Source organism: Macrotis lagotis, chromosome 1, assembly GCF_037893015.1.
Source record: "Macrotis lagotis isolate mMagLag1 chromosome 1, bilby.v1.9.chrom.fasta, whole genome shotgun sequence".
Classification (NCBI taxonomy): Eukaryota; Metazoa; Chordata; class Mammalia; order Peramelemorphia; family Peramelidae; genus Macrotis; species Macrotis lagotis.
This window is the reverse complement of record NC_133658.1, coordinates 343,270,946-343,292,994: the sequence shown is the minus strand read 5'-3', so window position 1 is coordinate 343,292,994 and position 22,049 is coordinate 343,270,946. Positions and strand designations below refer to the sequence as shown.

The 22,049-nt window shown below is 42.0% G+C and overlaps 1 protein-coding gene across 1 annotated transcript in view; it reads right to left on the bottom strand.

Moving 5' to 3' along the window:
• The window catches only part of C1H20orf96 (chromosome 1 C20orf96 homolog), a 37,344-nt gene that overhangs the window by 4,044 nt on the left and 11,251 nt on the right, over nucleotides 1-22,049 (bottom strand). Inside the window, exons 2-7 of the mRNA XM_074201105.1 lie at nucleotides 7,348-7,644; nucleotides 7,050-7,270; nucleotides 5,531-5,661; nucleotides 4,400-4,503; nucleotides 3,457-3,615; nucleotides 329-428 (exon numbers count right to left, since the gene is read on the bottom strand). Of these exons, the coding sequence (XP_074057206.1) occupies nucleotides 329-428; nucleotides 3,457-3,615; nucleotides 4,400-4,503; nucleotides 5,531-5,661; nucleotides 7,050-7,270; nucleotides 7,348-7,644 (1,012 nt within the window). The remainder of the gene's footprint in view (nucleotides 1-328; nucleotides 429-3,456; nucleotides 3,616-4,399; nucleotides 4,504-5,530; nucleotides 5,662-7,049; nucleotides 7,271-7,347; nucleotides 7,645-22,049) is intronic.

Here is a 22,049-nt window from a genome sequence, read left to right as displayed (position 1 = left end):
CCTCTTTGAGCCTCAGTTTCCTCATGTAAAACTGGAGAGTTAGGCAACTATCTTTTCCAAGTGACATTGTATTTTAAGTTCAAAGGGCCTTTCTGGCTCCAAAATTCTATGTTCTCCTCTAGGTTTGCAGTATTTAGCACATTGCTTGGCTATGGAGTAGGCATGTAATCCCTTGTTGCCAAATTGAATTCTTTGCTCTAAGGTTTCTTCCTTCTGACAGTCTAGGTTCAAATGTCCCTTCTAATCTAAAACTACATGAATCCAGGACCACAGAAGACAATCCAGACTCATAAGGCCATGAATATGCCCCTCCCACAGGGGCACTCACCATTCACTCTGTTCTTTGCCTTTGTTTCCCACTTCTCTAGCTTGCTCTTCATGTCTTGTACTTGCTTTTGGCATGCATAGTCCAAAGTGCCAATGAGAGTCTATAATGCGCACAGATATAGGGGCAAGGAGGAGAGGAGGCTGTGGGTCATTGGCTGCTTGGGAAGTTATCACTACAGTTCTGCTAACACTTTCCCCCCAATCCCTGGACCCTTCCCCACCTGGAATCATCCAGATCACAACATACTTTTCAGGAGCAGCAAAAATTAGTCATTTATAGTGGGCAATAGCAACAGCTTAGGTATAGACAATTTACAGGTAAGGTGATCATTAGACAGGTCCCAAAAGAGATCACCTGGCAAGTGTCTGTGGTGCCACCCAATTGAGAGGTTATAGTGATTCTGTGAACACTCCAGGACCTGGCTTTATCTGGATATAGAAATAGGTGTACCCTCACCTCACATCACTAATTGGTTCCACAAAATGGAGAAATGTAAGGAGCAATATTACCCAAGTCTGTGTGGGTAGAGGGGAAAGGTCATTAGCCATAGCTCATATTGACACTGCCCAACTCAAAGGGATTTTGGGAGAAAATGCTTATGCATCTATGAACATTTTTATAATTATTATTATTATTTATTTCATAGGAATAATGTTGTAAATGGAACAGTAAGCAGACCGACCTTCAATCAAGAGAGTTCTTGTTGCTAGGGTTGAGAATTTTAGGAGAGAAGGTTTGGTTCCAATGGACACAACCTGTGACATAACTAAAAGGCTATTAGTGGTAGAAATGCTACAGAGAGTTGTCTTATCCAGCTCAAGAGGTCAGAGGGTCAGAGGATCCTAAGATTAGTTCTTCCTGGTGCCCTGTCCTCCAGGTTTCAAATGACTTCCCCTCTCAAATTAACTCCCATATACTCAGTGTGTACGATATATATATATATATATATATATATATATATATATATATATATATATATATATATATTGTATCAAGTTAGTTCTATACATCCTCCCCCATTAGAAGACAAATTTCTGAGAGTATAGACTGCTACTTAGTGCTCTGAATCTCAACAATTCTATTCAATCTTTTCAGTCCAGTTCTGGGACTCTTATGCATAGATTTCTAACAAATTCTACTTCCAAACTAAACTTATTCCTGCAGCTCCCAGGAGATCTTTCTTCATCAGAGAACTGTCACTTCTCTGACTGAAATGTTCTACTTTTTCTTACTTTTTCTCTCTCTTTAGCTCAAATTCCTCTCCCCTCTTTGACCTTGCATTTCTCTAAGCTCTGGGTCACCTAAATTTCTCTCAAAGGAGACAAAGAGGTCTTCTGGTTTATCCACAAAGTGTTATCTCTTACAATCATTAAAATAGAAACTCAAATAGATATAACATTGGGATTGGGTAACTTACTGGTCAGTCAGTCCACAAACATTTATTTAGGACCTACTCTGGGCTAGGCATTGTGTTGACTGGAGATATAAAGAAAGGAAGAAGGCCTGGGGGCCTGGGAATAGGTGGCTCCAGTCTATCCCAAGCCTAACTCATTAGGTCCTTGCTTTGACAATGCCACTGAAAAAGTCTACAGTCATTTACCTCCCGAACACCAGTTTCTTCCTCTATAAAGTTGAAATAACACTTGCACTACCCTATTTGGGTGAGAAAGCCTTTTAAAACTTGTAAGCACTGTATAAAAGTGAGCTGTTGTTAGTATGGCTTGTGTAGCTGGGTGGAAATCAAGGTGGGCATCAGAGCTAAGGGTAAGGGAAATGAGCTGTCGCTCTCCTGCTCCCAATCCCAACTCTGTCACTCACTCCCCAGGTGATCCCAGAAACTCAGTCATATAGGCCTTAGTTTATTCACTTCAATCAGTAAAATAATCCCTGTCCTATCTCCAGGGAAGCCTCAGTGGCACAGAAAATAGAGGGCCAGGCCTAGAGTCAGGAAGATATATCTTCCAAAATTCAAATCTAGCCTCAGATACTTCCTAGCTGTGTGACCCTGGGTCACTTCGCCCTGATTACCTCAGTTTCTTCATGTGTAAAATAAGCTGGAAAAGAAAATGGCAAACCGATTTGGGATGCCTGCCAATAATAACCTACTGCTTTGAGGATCAAATGACACAATGGATATAAAAGTCACTAAGCAGTATATAAAGTGCTCTTAGATAAAATAATTAAAATGGCATTTATATAACACTTTTAAGATTTACAAAGTGTCTTACAAACTTGATCCTCACAACTCTTCCAGCCAGGAGCATCTCCAGTGCTAGGTTGAACTCCAGAAGAAACACATGTTCTCAACCTAAGAGATTCCCCCACTCTAGCCTGGTGCAGAATGGGGGTGGTTTCTTACCTACCTCCTACTTTAATCACCATCAAATTTAGCTTTTCTGACTTTTTAAATTTCACTTAATTTTTTATTTATTTAAGGCAATGGGGTTAAGTGACTTGCCCAAGGTCACACAGCTAAGCAATTATTAAGTGTCTGGGGCTGGATTTGAACTTAGTTCCTCTTGACTCCAGGACTGGTGCTCTCTCCACTGTGCCACCTAGCCACCCCTTTCCTGACTTTTTTAAACCTCAGTTCAAATTCCTCCCATTCTTGAAGACTATGCCCAGTCCTCCAGGCTTCAAATGGCTTCCCCTCTCAAATTAGCTCCCATATACTCTGAGGATATACATATATACATATATTTATGTATATATTGTATCAAGCTAGTTCTATACATTCTTCCCTATTAGAATGTAAATTCCTGAGAGTATGGATCGCTACCTAGTTATATGAGATAAACCAAGACACTGGTATTATCCCCATTTTATCCATGAAGAAATTGAGGCTCATGTAAGTTGTGACTTGCCTATTCTCACAGAGATAGTGAGGGTTAGAGACAGGATTCAAACCCATCTGTAATGTGTAAAGGTCTAACCTGTAAGAGAAGTACTATATGATGATTATATTGTTTTAACCTTAGAATAAACCTGAAAGAGGAAGGAAAGTATATTTTTTCCAGATGGGAAAAGGTCCAGAAATATGGCAGGTCACAAGGTAAATTGTAGATGGGGAAGGGGGGAAGGGGGTGGTTCCAAAAAGCAAGAAGTTTCTCACTGTCACTCATTCTCACCCCAAACATGTCTTGCTGCTGCAGAAGCCTCCGCACTTTCTCTGCAGTTTTGGCTTCTAGCTCCTGGATCTTTTCTGCCAGCTGCAGGTTGGTGTTAGTGAGAGAGGTGATATGACTTTTAAGCTCATCTAATGAGGCTCCTCTGAACTTAAGCATTGTCTGTGGGAGTCAGAAAGGAGAGGAAACAGTGAGTTGAGATCTATCCGGTCTCACTGGAGTTCCTGGGTTTGCTCATTGCCTCCCAGACAAGTGGTTCTTAAGCTGGAATCCACATACTATTTTTGGTTTTCTAATATGTTGATAATTATATCTGGTTTCCTTTGTCATTCTATGCATTTTATTTTATGTATTTAAAAATATTCTGATAACCTACTAAAAAATCAACCCTTGGTGGTGGTTTTTGTCCAGAGGGTTATCCTGCCCTCTTGTGGCCTTTTCTGGAAATCCTATTGTGATGGAGAAAAAAGGATCTCTCCTAGCTTTGCAAACTGAGCAGCCAAGAATATGTCTCCACCCACTCACTGGTCAGCAGAGCCCCAAGGGACACTGCACTGGGTCACCCGGGTAGGTCTCAAACTTCCCATCTGCCTCTACCTCCTCCTAGTCTATGACAGCTTGTCTCTTGACTCCCCACCCCTGTCTTGTTCTTGGGGTGCACTCCTTACTAGCCTTCGTATCTCCAATGTCCTTTGCCTGTAGTGATCTCTGATCTCTCCCTAACATATTTTCCAGACTGAATCTAGAAACTCAAGACTTACTGCTCTTCTAAGTTTCCTCTAGCCTGAAGATGGTCCCATAGTACAGGGTCTCTCCCCAAAGCCTTCCTTGGCTCCACTCCCCAAAACAGATGCACAGCATTATTCCCTCTTGTCCAGAGACCAGCTGTACATCTCACTGTGCTGGAGAGTCTTTCCTGCCCTCACTTGCCCACAAACCAACTTACTCTGAGTACTTGGATGTTAGCTTGAATTTTCTCCAGATTCTTTTCATTCTCAGTTATTATGTGAGGCTGGTTCCTTATCACGCTGGAGATAGACACTGACCCTGCTGTAGATTTTGTCATGAATAAATGTAGAGAACAAGATTAGCTAAGAACAACTAAACCCCCATGCTTAGGTAAAGCTGGGCTCCTGGCTGGCCATTCCCACCCTTCCTTTTATGTTACATGATAGGTAAGAGATATTCTCCTTCCTAATTAACTGTAGAGCATTCTACTGGATAAAAGTATAAGATTCAACACCATAGGAAACATTTGGGAGGTACAATGGATGAAAGTACCAGACTTAGAAGGGGGAACATTACTTCTAATCCTTGGGGATTGCCAAGTCCCTTCTGTGTGTCATCTCATTTGATGTTCACAAGAACACCATGTTGTTTTTCACTTTTCAGTCATGCCTGACTCTTCATGACCCCACTGGGGGTTTTCTTGGCAAAGATACTGGAATGATTTGCCACTTCCTTCTCCAGCTCATTTTACAGATTGAAGAGACTGAGGCAAACCAGGTGTCCAAGGCTAGATTTGAATTCACAAAGATGAGTCCTCCTGCTTCCCACTCTATCCATTGCCACCTAGCTGCCCCAACATCATCACAGGATGGGTACTATTATTATCCTCATTTTGCAAATGAAGAAGCTACAAGTCTTCCCCAAAGTTACCCAGCTTCCCCCTTCTAAGCCTGGTACTTTTATCCACTGTACCTCCCAGCTGCCTCAGAGAACTTGAACAAGTACTAAACTACGTGTAGCATTGTGGGTAGCATGCTGTAACATATATGAAAGTAGTGTAGACAACACCAAACACATAGCCAGCTCCAGAGTTCTCAAGATGCCCTGGGGAAGGAGTTTATACATGCATCTCTTCTATATTAGCTCTCCCTGATCATCCTCTTCCCCTCAGATTTCACCCAGTAATCTAGTCTGAAGCATTCTGGAGCCACTCAAAAGATGAGACTCTGGTTACCCTATCTCTTCAGAGGCTATGAAGAGTCCCTTCCCATTCCCAACCCAGCCTCATTCGTTGTAGAAAAGGAAAAAAGCCTTAGGCATTACTTAGATACCCTATACCTTTGCCCACCTCCGGTACTGGCCTTCTTTTTGATATCTTCTTGAAATCTTCTTGATATCAACGTTTCTGGAACTGTTTTCTCTTTAATCTGAGGCAGGTTCAACTTGGGACTTCTTTGATTGTTGACACCAGTCATAATTCTAATTTCCAGTGGAAAGGAATGCAATTAAAAATAGTGTCAGGCTAATGTGGAAAGTTTTCCATGATCACACATGTATGATCAGAGGAGAAAAATGTGGAAGTCAAAAGTCTTTGAAAAACATATGCTGAGGGGTGGCTTGGTGGCACAGTGCATAGAGCACTGGCCCTGGAGTCAGGAGAACCTGAGTTCAAATCTGGCCTCAGACACTTAATAATTACCTAGCTGTGTGGCCTTCTGCAAGCCACTTAACCCTATTATTTGCAAAAGCTAACAAATAAATAAAAACGAATGCTGAAAATTGTCTTTACATGTAATTGGAAAAAAATAAAACTTTTTTTAATCTCAAAAAAGGGCGTCAAGCATCCTATCAAAAATTATGCCCATTGGGGTGGCTAGGTGGTACAGTGGATAGAGCACTGGCCCTGGAGTCAGGAGTACCTGAGTTCAAATCCAGTCTCAGACACAATAATTACCCAGTTGTGTGGCCTTGAGAAAGCCACTTAACCCTACTGCCTTGCAAAAAAAATCTAAAAAAAAAATATGCCCATGGGAAGCATGGAAGGATTTGCATGAACTGATGCTGAGTGAGATGAGCAGAACCAGAAAAACATTGTACACCCTAACAGCAACATGGGGGTGATCATCAACCTTGATCGACTCGCTCATTCCATCAGTGCAACAATCAGGGACAATTGGGGGTTATCTTCGATGCATCCAGAGAAAGAGCCGTGGAGTTTGAACAAAGACCAAAGGCCTTCAATGGGTGGGGGGGGGGCATCATATTATTATGTGATTTTGCTATCTCTTATACTTTATGTTTCTTCCTTAAGGATATGATTTCTCTTTCATCACATTCAGCTTAGATCAACGCGTACCATGGAAACAATGGAAAGGCTAACAGACTGCCTCTGTGCGGGGTGGGGGGAGGGAAGCAAGAATAAGGGAAAATATTGTAAAACTCAAAATAAATAAAATCTTTCTTTAAAAAAATTATGCATAAATAAAATAATGGGAAAAAACACTACCTGGGACATAATAGGGGCATAATAAACAGATTAATTCTGAAAAAATAATGAATGAAGGTCTTGGTCATCAAAAACAAACGCTGCCCCTGCCCAGCTAGAGGCCGGATGCTTGGGGGCACAGGTGCCTCCGAAGAGCCAGGCCCGACTAGCAGGAGAGGAAAGCGGGGCGCAGGGCGTGGCGCCAGCCCGAGCCGGAAGCGGAGCCCCGGCCGAGGTCCGGCCGCTCTCTGCGCCCCCTGGCGGGGCCCCGGCGCCAGGCAGGGCGGGACCGAGGGGTGGGGGCTGGGCGAGGCGCCTCGGGCTCAGCGCGGCCGCCCCGTCACTCCCCCGAGCGCCACCCAGCGGCCGGAGCCCGACTCACCGGGAATCTGGGGGTTTTAGTGGCGACGCCAGCCTCTCTGAAAAGAGGAAAGGGACCCGGATGAGCCAATCCGCTGCCACCCGCAGCCCGCCCGTCTGACGGGGGCCGCTGGAGCTCCGAGCTCGCGCCTCGGACCCGGGATTACAAGGCTGGGCCAAGGGGGGCGGCGGGGACCGCGCGCCATTGCGCGGCGGGGCGGGGAAGGGGAAGCTCGACGCGCCCTAGGGCGGGGGCATGCGCTCCAGCCGAGCGGTAAGCGGGGCTTGGGGGCAGGGCTAGGCGTCGCGCGCAGGCGCACTCGGCCGCGAGAGCCCCGCCCCGGGGGCCGGCGGGGAGGAGGGAAGCAGGCGCGGCCCCGGGCCCGCGGGGGGGTTGCCAGCCGCTGCGCAGAGGCCGCCGCCGGGGCACGGCGGAGCGCCCGGCCGCTCACTTCTCTCTCTGCATGGCGCAGGCTCGTCCCTGCCGGCGGCGCCAACGTTGGGCGGCGTTTCCAAGGAGACGGCTCCCCGAGCCCCGCCCCCACCCCGCCCCTAGCCCGGAGCCACGAGCCGGGCCCGGGAGAAGAGAAGGGGGGCCCGGGAGCCAGCCCCGTGGCCTTGCCAAAAAAGAAAAGTGAAGTGGGACGTGGGGTAGCAAATTGGGGAAACAGCAAAAAAAGTCAGGTTGGAATGTGGAGCGCAAGAAGGGCAGCTAGGGGAAACAAGCCTGCAAAGAGGCTCCGAAAGCGAAGCAGCGAGCGGGGTACAGGGTGACAGCAACATGGGGCGCTGCCCCCCTCGGCGGCGCAGTGACCCCAGACCGGCCCAAGGAAAACTGATGCGCCCCGGGCTCTCTGCATCCTCTTTTCGATGTTTCATCTTACACTTCACTAAAATGGAGACGTTTTGCATGGTTGCACAGAGAGCCCATAGCACATTGATTAGTTGGAGGGAGGGAGGGAGAAGCATTTGGAACTCAATTTTTTTTTAGTGTTTTTGTTTTTGCAAGGCAATGGGGTTAAGTGGCTTGCCCAAGGCCACACGGCTAGGTCATTATTAAGTGTCTGAGACCGGATTTGAACCCAGGTACTCCTAACTCCAGGGCCGGTGCTCTATGCCGCCTAAGCTGCCCCAGAACTCAGTTTTTTTAATGAATATTTAAAATTGTCTTTACATGTATTTGGAAAATATAAAATAGATTTTTTTTTACTTTTTTTTAATTCTAGGAGCAAAAGAAAACCACTAAATATTCTTGAGCAAAAGGATAGGGTCAGGCATACTTTAGGAAGATGATTCTGGCAACTGTTCGGTGGACATATTAGAGAGGGAAGGGTTGGAATGCAAAGAGATCATTTAGGAGGCCCTGTGGGACAGAAAGCTGAAGTCTCCCTTGTATTCATTCTTCATCACAGAGTTGGAGCTAAGAGGGCCTTAGAAGTACATCTAATCTTATTATCTCTTATACGTTTTGATTCTTCCTTAAGGATATGATTTCTCTCATCACATTCAATTTGGATCAATGTACAGCATGGAAACTGTAAAGACTGGCAAATGGCTTTCTGTGGGGGGGGTGAGGGAGGGAAGTAAAGTCAGGGGGGAAAATTTTAAAATTCAAAAATAAAACCTTTAATAAAAAAAAGTACATGTAGTCATTCTACAGATGAGGAAACTGAGTTCCAAAGAGATTTGGCTACCCCCAAGTCTCTTGAGTTAGTAAATGGCAGAACTAAGATTTGAATCTAGGTCCCCTAACTCCAAATCCAACATTTTTCTGCTCTACTTTTTTACCTCTCCCAGTGTTGCTGGGGTCAAAAATCAAAGGATGCAGATGAAAGTAGGCAGCCTAAATAACCTGTGTGGCTGTATGGTCAGAGATGCCCTTAGATGTGTAAATATAACTCACCTAATGCCACAAATAAAGTTAGAATCAAGAGGCAGGTATATGAATTTGTCCTTATGCCTGTGTGTGTGTGTGTGTGTGTGTGTGTGTGTGTGTGTGTATACACAGCTCTCCGTGAGAACATTCAATTCAAAACATTTATACACAAGGTCTTATGCTAGATACTGCATTACATACTATAAATAACACATATCAGGTGCCTACAACACTTCAAGCTCTATGTTAATCACCAGGGATACAAAGAAAGACAAAAGACATCCCCTCTCTAAGGAGCTTAGTCTAAGGTACATGCAGACTTGTATACATGTGTCCATGTACATATGTACTAACAAAATATATCCAGGATAAATTGGAGATAATCTTAGAGGGGAAGGGCTAAGATTAAGGAAGAAAGTTGTCTTGCAAGAAGGTAGCATAAGGAAGATCCCCAAATGTAAAGAGGGGCCTACCAGTGGCAATGATTTGTCCTTGTGTGATTCGAAGGAAGCAGAAGAGACATCTCCAACCTTTTCTCCCCCTCACCCATTTCCCAAGGACACTTTCCTTCCTGTGGAAGCAGGAGATTGAAGCTGAAGACCAATCTGCTGTCCTCAGAAAGAAGGAATACCAGACTAGAAGTATTTCTATCTGTTTCTTTAAATATTGTTCATCCATGGGGTATGATTGAGTTCCAACTAATTTTTGAAAGGGAAACAGCAAAAATATAAGCTGGGTTAGAATCTAGAGTGCAAGAAGGGCAGTTATGTGACATGAGCCTGCAAAGGGGCAAATCGTAAAGGGTTTTGAAATTTTAGTAGTAAACGAGACCCTAAACTCTATATAAAAAGACTTAAACCCCTTTCCCTAATACCATTTCCACAATGCACATAGAGAATAACAAAGAAGCCCATTGACATAAATCATAACAAAGTAGAAATCGGGGCAGAGAAAGGCATTCATCTCTACCAATAAGAAGAGAGTCCCATACCAAAAAGTTGACTTTGAGACAGGGATTTCAGGAGTATTTTAGCTGAGATTTGACAATGAAAAAAGAAACTAGGCCCTCCCTTCAGGGAGAATACTACATCCAATTACAACATGTACATAAAAAATTAAATTCAAGGTGATTTGAGAAGGGAGTTTGGGAAGGTTTCAGGAAGGAGGTGCCTAAGCTGAACTTTGAAAGAAGATAAAAGATAAAATTTCAGAGGTGTATGTATTCTTGGGTTTTGAACAAGATAGGTGATAGCCAGTCCTATACTTTAGGAAAATTATTTAGGCAGCTATGGGAAGAATGGATTAGAGAAAGAAAAAGACTGGAAGCTAGAAGATCAATACAGCTATTACCATAGTTCAAGAATGAAGTGGAAAGGACTTGAAGTAGAATGCCAGTTATTAAAGTGGAAATCAGGGAATAGATAAAACTTGGCAACTGATTAGATGTAGTGGTTGAGTGAATATGGATGACTGAGGTGGTGAACCTTAATAACTAAAAGAATGGTTGTTTCCTCAATAGAAGTTCAGTTTTGATGATTTTTACCCTTCTCAGTATGTATGCCTCTCCCTGACTCAAACACATATTTTTGTGATCAACTAGTGCCCTGCAAATTCAATAATGCCCTTTAGTCAAGCTCTGCTTTTCCCACCCTAATGCAGGTGGGTGAATGAGGGAGATTTTAACTAAGATTCTTTGCTTTGGGAAGTAGGGACCTAAATGCAATGAGATATCCATTCTATTAGGAGGTGTCCTGGTAGAGTGAAAGGGATTAGTAGACCTAAATTCAAATCTGCTTCAACCCTTACTAGCTATATTTCCTAGGGTAAATCAGTTCACTAGACTTCAGTTTCCTTATCCAGAAAATGAAGGGACTGGCCTAGATTATCTCTCAGGACTCTTACAGCCCCAGAATCCTATTACTTCTCTTTGCCTGTTTCTTCATTTAAAAAATGGAAATAATCAATTCAGCAAAAAAGCATTTGTGGCATCATATATAGAGGGTTGGCTGGATTTAATCCCACCTTTGATACATATCTCTGAGATGACCTTGGAAAGATCACTTAGCAACTTTCTAGAGTATAGACTATAAATGTCGAGAGATGCTGATTTGCCTCAACAATGGAAGCTTCATACTGGGAATTACCTAGAATGAAATCCCTGGCCTATCCCCTTTATTACCCCCCCACCTCACCAATGCCCTAACAGTTTCACTGTGTCGTTGTGTTAAAAGTATTCTGGAATCCTTAAAATGTCAAAAGAATGGAAGTTGTTATCATCAGGAAAACAGTTTTATGTTTTTCTTGTTCATTGGTTTTAGAAAGTTTAGTTTAGGTCAACACAATGAAGACACCGTATGGAAGCTCACAGAAGCTTGCTTATTAGAAAGTTTAGAAAGTATTGCATATTTGAATTGATTTGCATTATCTTAGACTGTAGTTTTAAAAAAGCACTTTTAATTCTTCATTAAAAAAAGATTTGATGGGGTATTCACCAAATTTGTGGGATCTGGTATGTTTTTTTGACTCAAATTTTGCTTTAAGATCATAGTGGCAGGGAGGCTAGAGCCAGTGGATAGAGCACTGGCCCTGGAGTCAGGAGTACCTGAGTTCAAATCCAGCATCAGACACTTAATAATTACCTAGTTGTGTGGCCTTGGACAAGCCACTTAACCCCATTGCCTTGCAAAAAACCTAGGGAAAAAAAAGATCATAGTGGGCAAGGATCCCAGCTCATCCTTCCATTTCCCATCCAAACATTCTTCTGAATCATTCTTTTCTCTCATCTTTCAAACAAGGCCTGAGGATAGATTCAAAATATCCTGGGAAGAATATTGACTTGGGAGATTCAAATTCTGACTCTACTACCTCCTGGGTGACCTGTCTTAGTTTCCTCTTTCTATATCATTAATTTTGAGCTGAAAGGGACCTCATAGCCTAACTCCCTTATTTTACAAGTTAAGTGTGGTCAGGGAAGTTTATGTAAGTGACTTGGCCAAGTTCACATAGGAGTTAAATTAGATTAGCCTTATTTCCACTACATCTCTAAATCTATGAATTTTTCCATGGCCTAGATCACCTTTTCTGGATCCTCTCTCCTCCTTTTCCATGATACTCAAGTATAGATGAATTAATGAAATAGCCTTGGTTCTCAATAGCTATGTTTATAATAGGCATTCCTGACTCCATAGTACCCTACCCCACCCACTCCAAAAAACCCCCCAAAAAAACAAGAAAGTATGTTTTTTTAAGTGAATAATTAGAATTGAAACCCACAGAAAAAGTGTTCTGTTTCTTATTTGTTCCAATAGTCAAAACTATTGTGACATCTAGAACTACACAAACCTACCTCTCACTTATGTTTGCATCTTTTGGAGTCACTTCTGGATACAAGAGCAGTTTGTATATCTGCTCCTCCTACTGGAGGTTGTCTGAATGCCACACTGGGTAGTGTTTGCTCTTATTAGATTTGGGGAGCAAATTATTAACTGGTACCCCACAAAACACCCCACTTCAGCACCCTGCAATATTAGACCAGGTTTGTATGTCTTTGCCCAGATGGGCAACTGATATCCTGAACTCTGACTGATCATTTTGGACGCCTGGATAAGCAAGCTTCTGTGAGCTTCCATACGGTGTCTTCATTGTGTTGACCTTGTGGCAAAGAGTATAAGTAACCCTCAATCCATAGTCCTGACTCTCATTACTAAGATATATTGGTCAAGGCAGTGCCAGCTATCCAGGGCATTCTTTGTCACATACTGCACAGCTTGGAAAATCTAGGTCCCCCCAGTCTAGACAGTCTAGTGACTGTCCAGTCACTTCAGGATTTGCCTCAAAGTACTCCCCAAGATCCTATTTGTTCCAGCATTGCTGCCTTTATCTTGTTGACCTCGAGGACTCACTCTTTTCCAATTGCCTTTTAGCCCTTTCTAAATCTTCCTCTATCCTTTGAGTGACAAACAACTTCCTTGGGTAGCTTAGAAGGAGCCAGGCCAACTTTGACTTCACAGTCAAACATAGCTTCATAGGAATTTCTTCAGATCTTTCATGATAAGCTCAATTTTTTCATCATCTAGATGAAAGACAAATCCTCAGCCCAGTGTTAGATGTTATTGGTCTACATCCAAGTAGTCAGCATATTCTGGACTTCTGTTAGCTTTTTCCATATGCTCTTGGACCATGAACCATTTTCAAGTCTGGTCACATCTGTGTGAGCTCTTTGACTATCTGGATGAAAAAATCTCTATGATTGTTGGACTATAAAACCCTGGGTGCCCCCAAAACTATGAAGATATTCAATAGGATCTATGCTACTTCTTAGATCCCTTTTTAAGGTGAGTGGCCAAAAAAAAAAAAACCTCTGACTGTTGATCTTTAAATTAAAGTTGATCTTTAAAATCAAGATAAAAATATAGATTCCATCAGGATTTAACAGCATGTCAGTAAGGTCAACTTGGCACCTCAAATTAAGTTCCTTAAAAACATTTGATCCTAAGCCCTTTTGGTCATGCTGTTTCATTGTTTTTTATTATTTATTTTGAATTTATTTTGAATCTTACAATTTTCCCCCAATCTCACTTCCCTCCCCCATCCCCCACAGAAGGCAGTCTGTTAGTCTTCTTTAGTCCTTGCATTGTTTCCATTGATCTAAGTTGAATGTGATGAGAGAAATGGTGTTCCATTGTTATCAAAGGGTGCAGAAGAGTCAGGTAAAGCCTAATGATTTCTCTTGAAATGTCTTATATTTCCATTATAGCTCTCTTTTCATGTAAGTATGCCCACCATGCTCAATATTGAGATGTCTTATGCAAAATATCAAATAACTATTTAGTATGCACCTTGAACTAGATTTCAGAGGACTTTCCTCAACAGTTTCTCAACAACTTGTATGACAATCACATCAAATCTAGCCTATAATCATGGGACTCTTTTACCTTTGCTTTGGCATCCTATACTCACTTGAGGAGTTGGCAATTCTTCTCTTTAGCAAGCAGATTACAGTTAGTAGTTTTGCTCTCCATTAGTTTCTTGATACCCCAAGAAATTTTCTCTAATGCTTCCATATTGTGTTTCTGTGCCAGTTTTACTGGCATTGATGACATGCCCATCACTCTGTGACATCATGACAGTCTTAAAGAATGATCCTAAGGACACCAAAGAAATACTCAGAAATTAAGGGTATAGAGATAAACAAAACTATAGAATTACAAAATCTCAGAATTGGAAAGGATTTTTGAACCTAAGAAGGACTGTCCTTGATCATCCCCTAGATGGAATCACCTTATTTTAGCTTGAAGGCCATCAAGGAGGGTCAGCCAGTATAGGAGAGGGGTAAGAACACTATGGAGGAACTGGAACCCCTTAGGTTCAAGTCTCAGCTCTTCCTAGCTAGTTGATCCTTGGCAAGTCACTTTACCTCTAGGAGTCCTAATTTTCTCATCTATAAGATAGGGATAATAATACTGCCTACGCCATAATATTATTAGCCGTTTGGACAATATTGGGAGCTCCCAAAATGGAACCTATCCCCATTGGTACAGTTATCCTGTACCTCAGAAGCCAGTAGAGGCAATAGGCCTTGGACCCAGGCCTCCCTGACTCCAAGGTCACACTTCTCTGCCACATTGCCAGTCAATGGGTTCTTGGCAAACAGGAATTGGATTGTACATTTTAAAGCAATGTAGAGCTATTTTTTATAGCTTATTGCAGCAATCGATCTATAAGTATATATGAAATGCCTAATAGGTGTGAAGCTTTGTCCTGAGTGTTAGGAAGACAATGACAAATGAAACAGTCCTCACCACTAAGGAGCTAACTTTATCAGGACAAACAGCACATGCACATCTAAACAGATACAGAGCACATACAAAGCAGATACAAGATCATTTGCGGGGATAGGGGAGAGAGTAGCATCTGGGAGGTGGCCAGAAAAGGTATCATTTTAGGAGAATTATGAATGTCTTTAAATGTTAAATATGTATATGATCCTATAGGCTATAGAAAGTCAATAGCACCTTCATGACCAGGGGAGTGACATAGTCAGACCTGTGTTTAGCAATATCCCTTTTGCTGCTCTATGAAACGTGACCTGTAGAAGATTACTACAATAGCCCAAACTAAGAATGCCAGTTCTCAGTGAAGAAAAGGGATGGATTCAGGGGAAAATCAACAAGATTTGGCATCTATTTGGAAATAAGAAAGAAGGAATGTGCTACTCCCCAAATTGGCTCTTAAAGATCTTCTCCTCATATCCAAATCTGTAGAACATTAAAGCTAAAAGGGACTTTAGAAATCATTGAATCCAACCCCTTCATTTTGAAAATCAGGAAACTGAGTTCTAGAAAGGGAAGTGACTTACCCAAGGTCATACAGATAGTAAACAGTAGAGACAACATTTGAAAGCAGACTTTTTCACTATATGGCTAATCCTCTTTCCCCTATATACAATATCTGTGCTTTTCTCTCTTTCTCAGACCCCCCCCCCCACACACACACATGATGATAATGTTTGTTCTTTGTTCTTAAAGATCATGACATCAGAGAGGTGATGCCATGGCAAGCACATGAATTAGATTTGAGTGAGGGGGTGTCATCTCCTCTGGGGCCATCTGGGTCCAGTGGCCAGATATGAATCAGAACAACTGGAGAGGACCCAGGATGCGAGGCAATCAGGTTAAGTGATTTGCCCAAGGTCATACAGTAGTACTGGTCAATTGTCTGAGACCAGATTTGAACACAGGTCCTCCTGACTCCAGGGCTGGTGCCACATCCACCTAACTGCATACACATATACATTAACACGTAAAGAGTGCCAACTTTGAAACTCAGTCACCTGTTTTATGTGCAGTGAATTCAGAGATCTATAAAAAAACAAAAAGAGAAAGTCTTTCTTTCCTAAGAGATTATATGTGTGCTGCACTGATATAAGAAAACTCTTGCTCCAGCACTTGACAAGGGAAGAGAGGAGCTTCAGCCCAACCTTGGTAGCCTGTGACTGTAACTTCTAGAACAGGAATCCAGACTAACTGTATAGCAATCCCTGATGAAGAAACTGGGGTCCAGAAAAGAAAGTCGTCCAAATTCACATAGCCAGTAAGTAACAGATACTACATAGAATCCCAGGTCTTCTTGAGTCCAAACTCACCGGGTTCTTTCCACTACAGCAATGATTGCTCTCATTCCACCCTTTGATTCATGACTTCCTGTAAGCCCTCCTTGACTAGTTGGTACCTTAAACTCCTCCAAAACCCTTTCCATTTCATTACTCCCAATAGCTTTTGCATAGTTTAATATCTTCCTCTGCATAGATTCCTTTCCCTTAGGCTATGAATATTCTCATATCTCCCCTTTTTAAAAATAATCTTCTTTCAACTCTGATACCCTCCCCACCCCACAGTTACCTCCTCAGTCTTCTTCCCTTTTTTGACAAACTTCAAATAGTCTACACACCCCATTTCCATTTTCTCACCACCCACTTACTTCTCAACCCCTAGCATCTGGCTTCCACCTCCACCCCACTGCTAAAGCTGCTCTTTCAAAGGTCACTAAGGACAGCATTAGCTCTAAAATAAAATGGTCTTTTCCTAGCCCTCATTCACCTTGACTTCTCTTAAGACAGGCCCTGCTGCTGCTAACCAATGCCACCGACTTGCCATTCTCTTGGTTTCTGACTTGGGACAGAGAGGGCCCTTGTTTTTATACCTCTGGTTTCTCTGATTACTCCTCATATTTCCTTCCATGAGTCTACTTTTTCTTCCAACTTCCTAAACATAGGCATTCCCACATGTTCTGTTTTCAGCTCCCTTCTTAGTAGGCTCTATCCCTTCTCTGATCATCTTATCTACTCCTTTGATTCCAATTTCCTCTTATGTAGATAACTTCTAATTCTATAGCCCCCAAAGCATTCATTAAGTGCCTACTATATGGGATGTATGAGGTATTTAGGGAGGACTAGCATATCTAGTGTAAGGGCTTCCAGAGCCTTTTTCAGTGTTCTTCATCCACCTGTGGCTCCAAGAAGCTGAAATACATACAGTAGCCACACCTGAACTTCCCCACATACTACCACAGTCTGGGGAGCAAAGATCTTTGAAAAGGCTTCCCTTCATAAGAGCATTGATGCCCACCACTACACTGATGATATAATGTTGACTAGGCCAGATAAGGCAGAGTCCCTACATTGGCTAGTAGCCCATTTGAGAGACTACAAATGAGAAACCAACCCTAATAAAATATAGGGTGCACCCTACTCAGTCAAGTTTCAGATAACATATTCTCTGGGGGAGCTATTAGACGATTCTAAATATAATCCAGAATAAACTACTGACAGTCCTTTCTTCACAATCTAGTAAGGAAGCCCAAAGGCTTATTGGACCTGTGTTTTATGGAATCCATATTCCTCACCTGGATATCCTGATGGCTCTCATTCAAGTCAGCACAAGTCCACATCTTGAGTGGAGCCCAGAATAGAATGTAGCCCTGGGACACCTAAAGCAGGCCATCTAGTCAATTTTCTCACTGGATCCTGATGATTTCATAGGGCTTCTATTTTTGTTGGTCTCTGTCTAAAAAGACCAAGATGAATTGAGCCTTTGGTAGATACCTAGGGTGGTCAAACCAAATAAACACTATGCTTCTGGAGCCACAAGCTGTTATACTGCTTTTGAAAAGTAGTTACTTATCTAGACCTTAGTTCCTGCTGAGTGAATATCATTGTGTCATTAATAATAAAAAATATAATAATAGCTAATGTTTATAGATCACTTATGTTCCAGACACCATGCTAAATGCTTTATTATTATTATCTGATTTGATCCTCAGAGCTACCCAGGGAGATAGGTATTATTATTATCTCCATTTTACAGCTGAAGAAACTGAGGCAAATAGAGGTAAGTGATTTGCTCCCAATCACAGAGCTACTAAGTGTCTGAGGCCAGATTTAAATTCAAATATTCTTGACTTCAGGCTTGGTTTCTATCTTCTAGGTCACTTTGCTTACCTCTTTGACCAGAGTGGTTTGTCATGAGTTAGGTAAGGTCAGATGATCCTGTTAACAAGATAGGTAGGACACAGGTTAAATTGAAATGGAATATTTAGGATGAAGCTTTCCTTATCTCCTGATAGTGCACTTTAGGAACAGTCTGTAACTCTGCTAGAGACTAGGGCCTAGACTCCAGGTTTCACAATACCTTACTTCTCCCATTAGCCCAATGGGTTCCTGCCTAGAAGGATCCAGCTCCTGAAGAATGCCATTTTTCCAGGTTTGTCAAAGGTTTCTAGAGACATATGTAAAACTGGAATTCAGTGGGCAGAAATATAGTAGAAAGGAGATCCTGAGGGATAGTCATCCTTGGCAAGTCCTCCAGTGGACTGAACTGTTGGTCAAATAGCTAGTGTAAAAAAGAGTTTCCTGGGCAGTGGTCTTGGGTTGGCCAAGCAGGAGTCTGGAAAGAACAGTAATGGACAATCAAAAGCTTACCCTTTAAGTACATGATCAAAAGAGAAATTTTGCTAGTTTGCTACAAATAATTTTTGTAGGTCATATAAACACCCCTTCTTTACACATCTGCTGATAAACTGAATGAGGAAAACAACAGAGATTAGGGAGTGGGTCTATCACCAACCTGAACATGGGAAACACTGTGCCATATTGTGATGGACATGAGATGCTATGTTTCTCTTACTCAACAGTCTTTCTTCTGCTGACTGGAGCACCCACCTCTGAAAAGAACAGTATGCATAATCCTATGTGATTCCCAACCTGCCTCCCCTCAAATAGATCAAATTGTTATTCTTCTCATATATCTCAGGACCTTTTTGCATTTACTACCTATTTCAGATATGACATTTCTATGCTATGCATATTTCCTGCCATAGCAGCCACCATCAAAGTACTCACAGTACACATCTTTAATCTTTTTGGTCCCCCTTCACCATTGTCTCTGATCAGGGTATCCAATTCACCTCAAAAAAATGATGTCTTCACTTATGTTGAGTTTTCAACCTTTCAAACCATCCTCACATTGTAGGTATTGTTGAACTCCGGAATTGTCTTGGGAAGCAATGATTTTGCCATCATGTCCTTGACTATCTTAGTTGAGTATTCCAGAAACTATGTCCTCAAAAAACTGATTCTACTCTAGGAAGTGGGAAAGCTCTCTGATCCAGAAATTTCTTGAATTTGGCCTATAAGAAGACTCAGCACATAAAGATAGTCTGCTTTTAGATATAATCCTAGACAAACTCTGGTCTTTCCTTATTCTACTCCAAGTCAGTCATCATGGTCTCTTCCTATTAAGGGAATCACCACATGTGATTCTGCTCGGGTCCTCTTCAAAAAACAGTTCTTTCCCCTTTGGTTCAGACAGACCTTTCCCAGAAAGAGTTTGGGGTCTATGAGCAGAATCATTGGGAGATGACATGAAGGAACTGAAACTATATCTGTATAATTGTTATTGTTCATCCTTCATTTTTTTTTTAGGTTTTTTTGCAAGGCAAACGGGCTTAAGTGGCTTGCCCAAGGCCACACAGCTAGGTAATTATTAAATGTCTGAGACTGGATTTGAACCCAGGTACTCCTGACTCCAGGGCCGGTGCTTTATCCACTATGCCACCTAGCCACCCCCATCCTTCATTTTCAAAGAATACCAATTTCATCTTGATCTGAATCTTGACTCACGAATTGGATTTAAAGGAGTCAAACTCAAAGTCACCAACCTCCTATCCTTTTTCAGAGTCATTCAAGTTTACTGACAAGTTAAGTCAGGATGAATGTAGATGACCTAGGATGCAGTGGATAACTTTGGCATCTCTGATGTTTGAACTAAGCTCTAAGCACTCCCCAGCACCTGCTTCAGCTATCTTCATTGCCATTGGAACAAATTGTTCTCATCTGCCTATTTTGCTGGGAGAAGTCTTCACAAGCTTAGGGTTGACATCCCCGGCTCTCCAACATATTTTAATCCTGCCAGTTATCCTTGGCCTATTAGCCTCTCTGCTGAGACAGTTTACCAGTAGCCGCTGCTCATGTTTAAAACTTCCTAGAATCACAGGTAAGAGTTAGGTGAAAGGTGAACACCAAAAATGAATGGGCAGCCCTGAGAAGAGCTTGAACCAGAGATGCTAGTCTTCTGTGAATATTTCACAGTGATTGTAAATTTACCTGGAAGAAAGGGTATCCTATAGCTAATGAGCTCCTATATAAAGGTAATGCACAGTCCTACCTTGCTGCTGCAGAAATGGGCAGGCCCTCAGTAGGGGCCTCTATAAAAGAAAATAGGCCTCATAGGACATAGGAGAATTTGACTGGTGGACTAAGATCAATGGAAATACAGTGTATCCCAGTAATAACTCATATCCCAGGACAGATTGTATATAAGAGACTTTTGATCTCTTGGCAACTTTACCCTGATTACCTTGTCCTTAATAAGAATAATGAATGTAAGTACCATCTGTGTTATGGCCCTGATGTTATTAGTGTTGTTCCTGCATATTGCCTTGAATATTCTACTACCTTACTTCTTACTTCTTACTTCCCAGAATTCCTTCAAGATTCAACTCAAATCTCAAGTTGTGCATGAAGACTTCTGAGGTCTCACCCCACTACCAATTGCTTCATACTGCATATATCTAGGTATTTATTGGTTGCTTCTGTCATTAGAATCTAAGCTCCTTGGGTACAGGGGCCATGCTTTTGCTTTTTTTTTTTTTTTTGGTAGCCCCAGCAATTAACATAGTGCTTGGTACAGTGTTAGTGCTTAAGAAATTTTTTTGACTTAATTATCTTTAAATTTTCCTAAAAGTTGTACCCTCCACCCCACCAAAAAAACCCCCAAAACTTCAAAACACATTTAGGAGGGGAATAAATCTGTTAAATCAAAGTTTGAGAATGAAACTAGATTAGAAATCAATGCTTTAGCACATATAAATCTTATAGGTGGTTCTAATATAGATAGTATGTTAAGATATATATTATATTCCATAATAAATCAATGCTCTAGCACATATATATCTTATAGATGAATATAATATTCCATTTTATATATATATATATATATATATTACATTAAGATAGATTTTATATTCCACAATAAATATGGAACAATTAAATCTTATAGTGGAGGGTCTCAAAGGTCATGCTTAGAAAGAGAGATCTTATCTTACTGTTAGCAGTTTCAGATGTTATACCAGTGAGGGCTATTCCAAATATAATTCAACAAACATTTATGCTTAAGTCCTACAATGGGGAGCCAAGATGGCAGCATGAAGGCAGCATTTCCTGGGAACTCCTTTCCTCTAAAACTCCAAAAAACAAACAAATGATGACTCTAGCCAAAATTTAGAGGGGTAGAACCCACAGAAAGACTGAGTGATATATTTTCCCAGTCCAAGATAACTTTTAAGTTCCATGGGAAAGGTGTGTTTCACCAGGACCAGAGACTGAAAAAAAAAGCCCTGGCCGGAGGGCAGCTCAGCACAGCACAGCACAGCCCAGAGATCACCAGCAACAGCTTGAAGGGGCAGGGAGAGAACTTTGCTACACCAGAATGAGTGGGGAGTGAGGAGCACCAGTCACAGAATCTGCAGGGAGAATATGGAGAAAGCAGCCTGCACCCCCCAGAAATGGTAAGGGAAGTCTGCAGAGATTTCTCTGCTCTCCCTTGCAGTAGGAGTCTGTTGTTTGCCTACACTGAGATCCTGGCTGCAATTTGGACTTCCATATTAAGATAGCAGGATCCCTCCTTATAGCCCCAGGGCAGAGGGAAGTGGGAGGGGGGGGAATCTACATATCAAAGCACAGGTAAGAGAGCATAAGACCATGGAGAAATAAAAGTTCCAGGGCAGTGTCCCCCCCCCCCCAAAAAAAAAACCCTAAAAAAGCTTTGGAAGTGCTGTCTTGGGCTGAGGAAATGAGTAAACAGAAAAAGAAGAATCTGACCATAGAGAATTACTTTAGTCCCATGGAAGATCAAAACACATACTCAGATGATGATAAAATCGAAGCTTCCATATCCAAAACCTCCAAGAGAAATAGAAAGTGGGCTCAGATTATGGATGAGCTCAAAAAAAGACTTTGAAAAGCAATTAAGGGAGGTGGAGAAAAAATTGGGAGAAGTGAGAGCAATGCAGAAAAATCATGAAAACCAA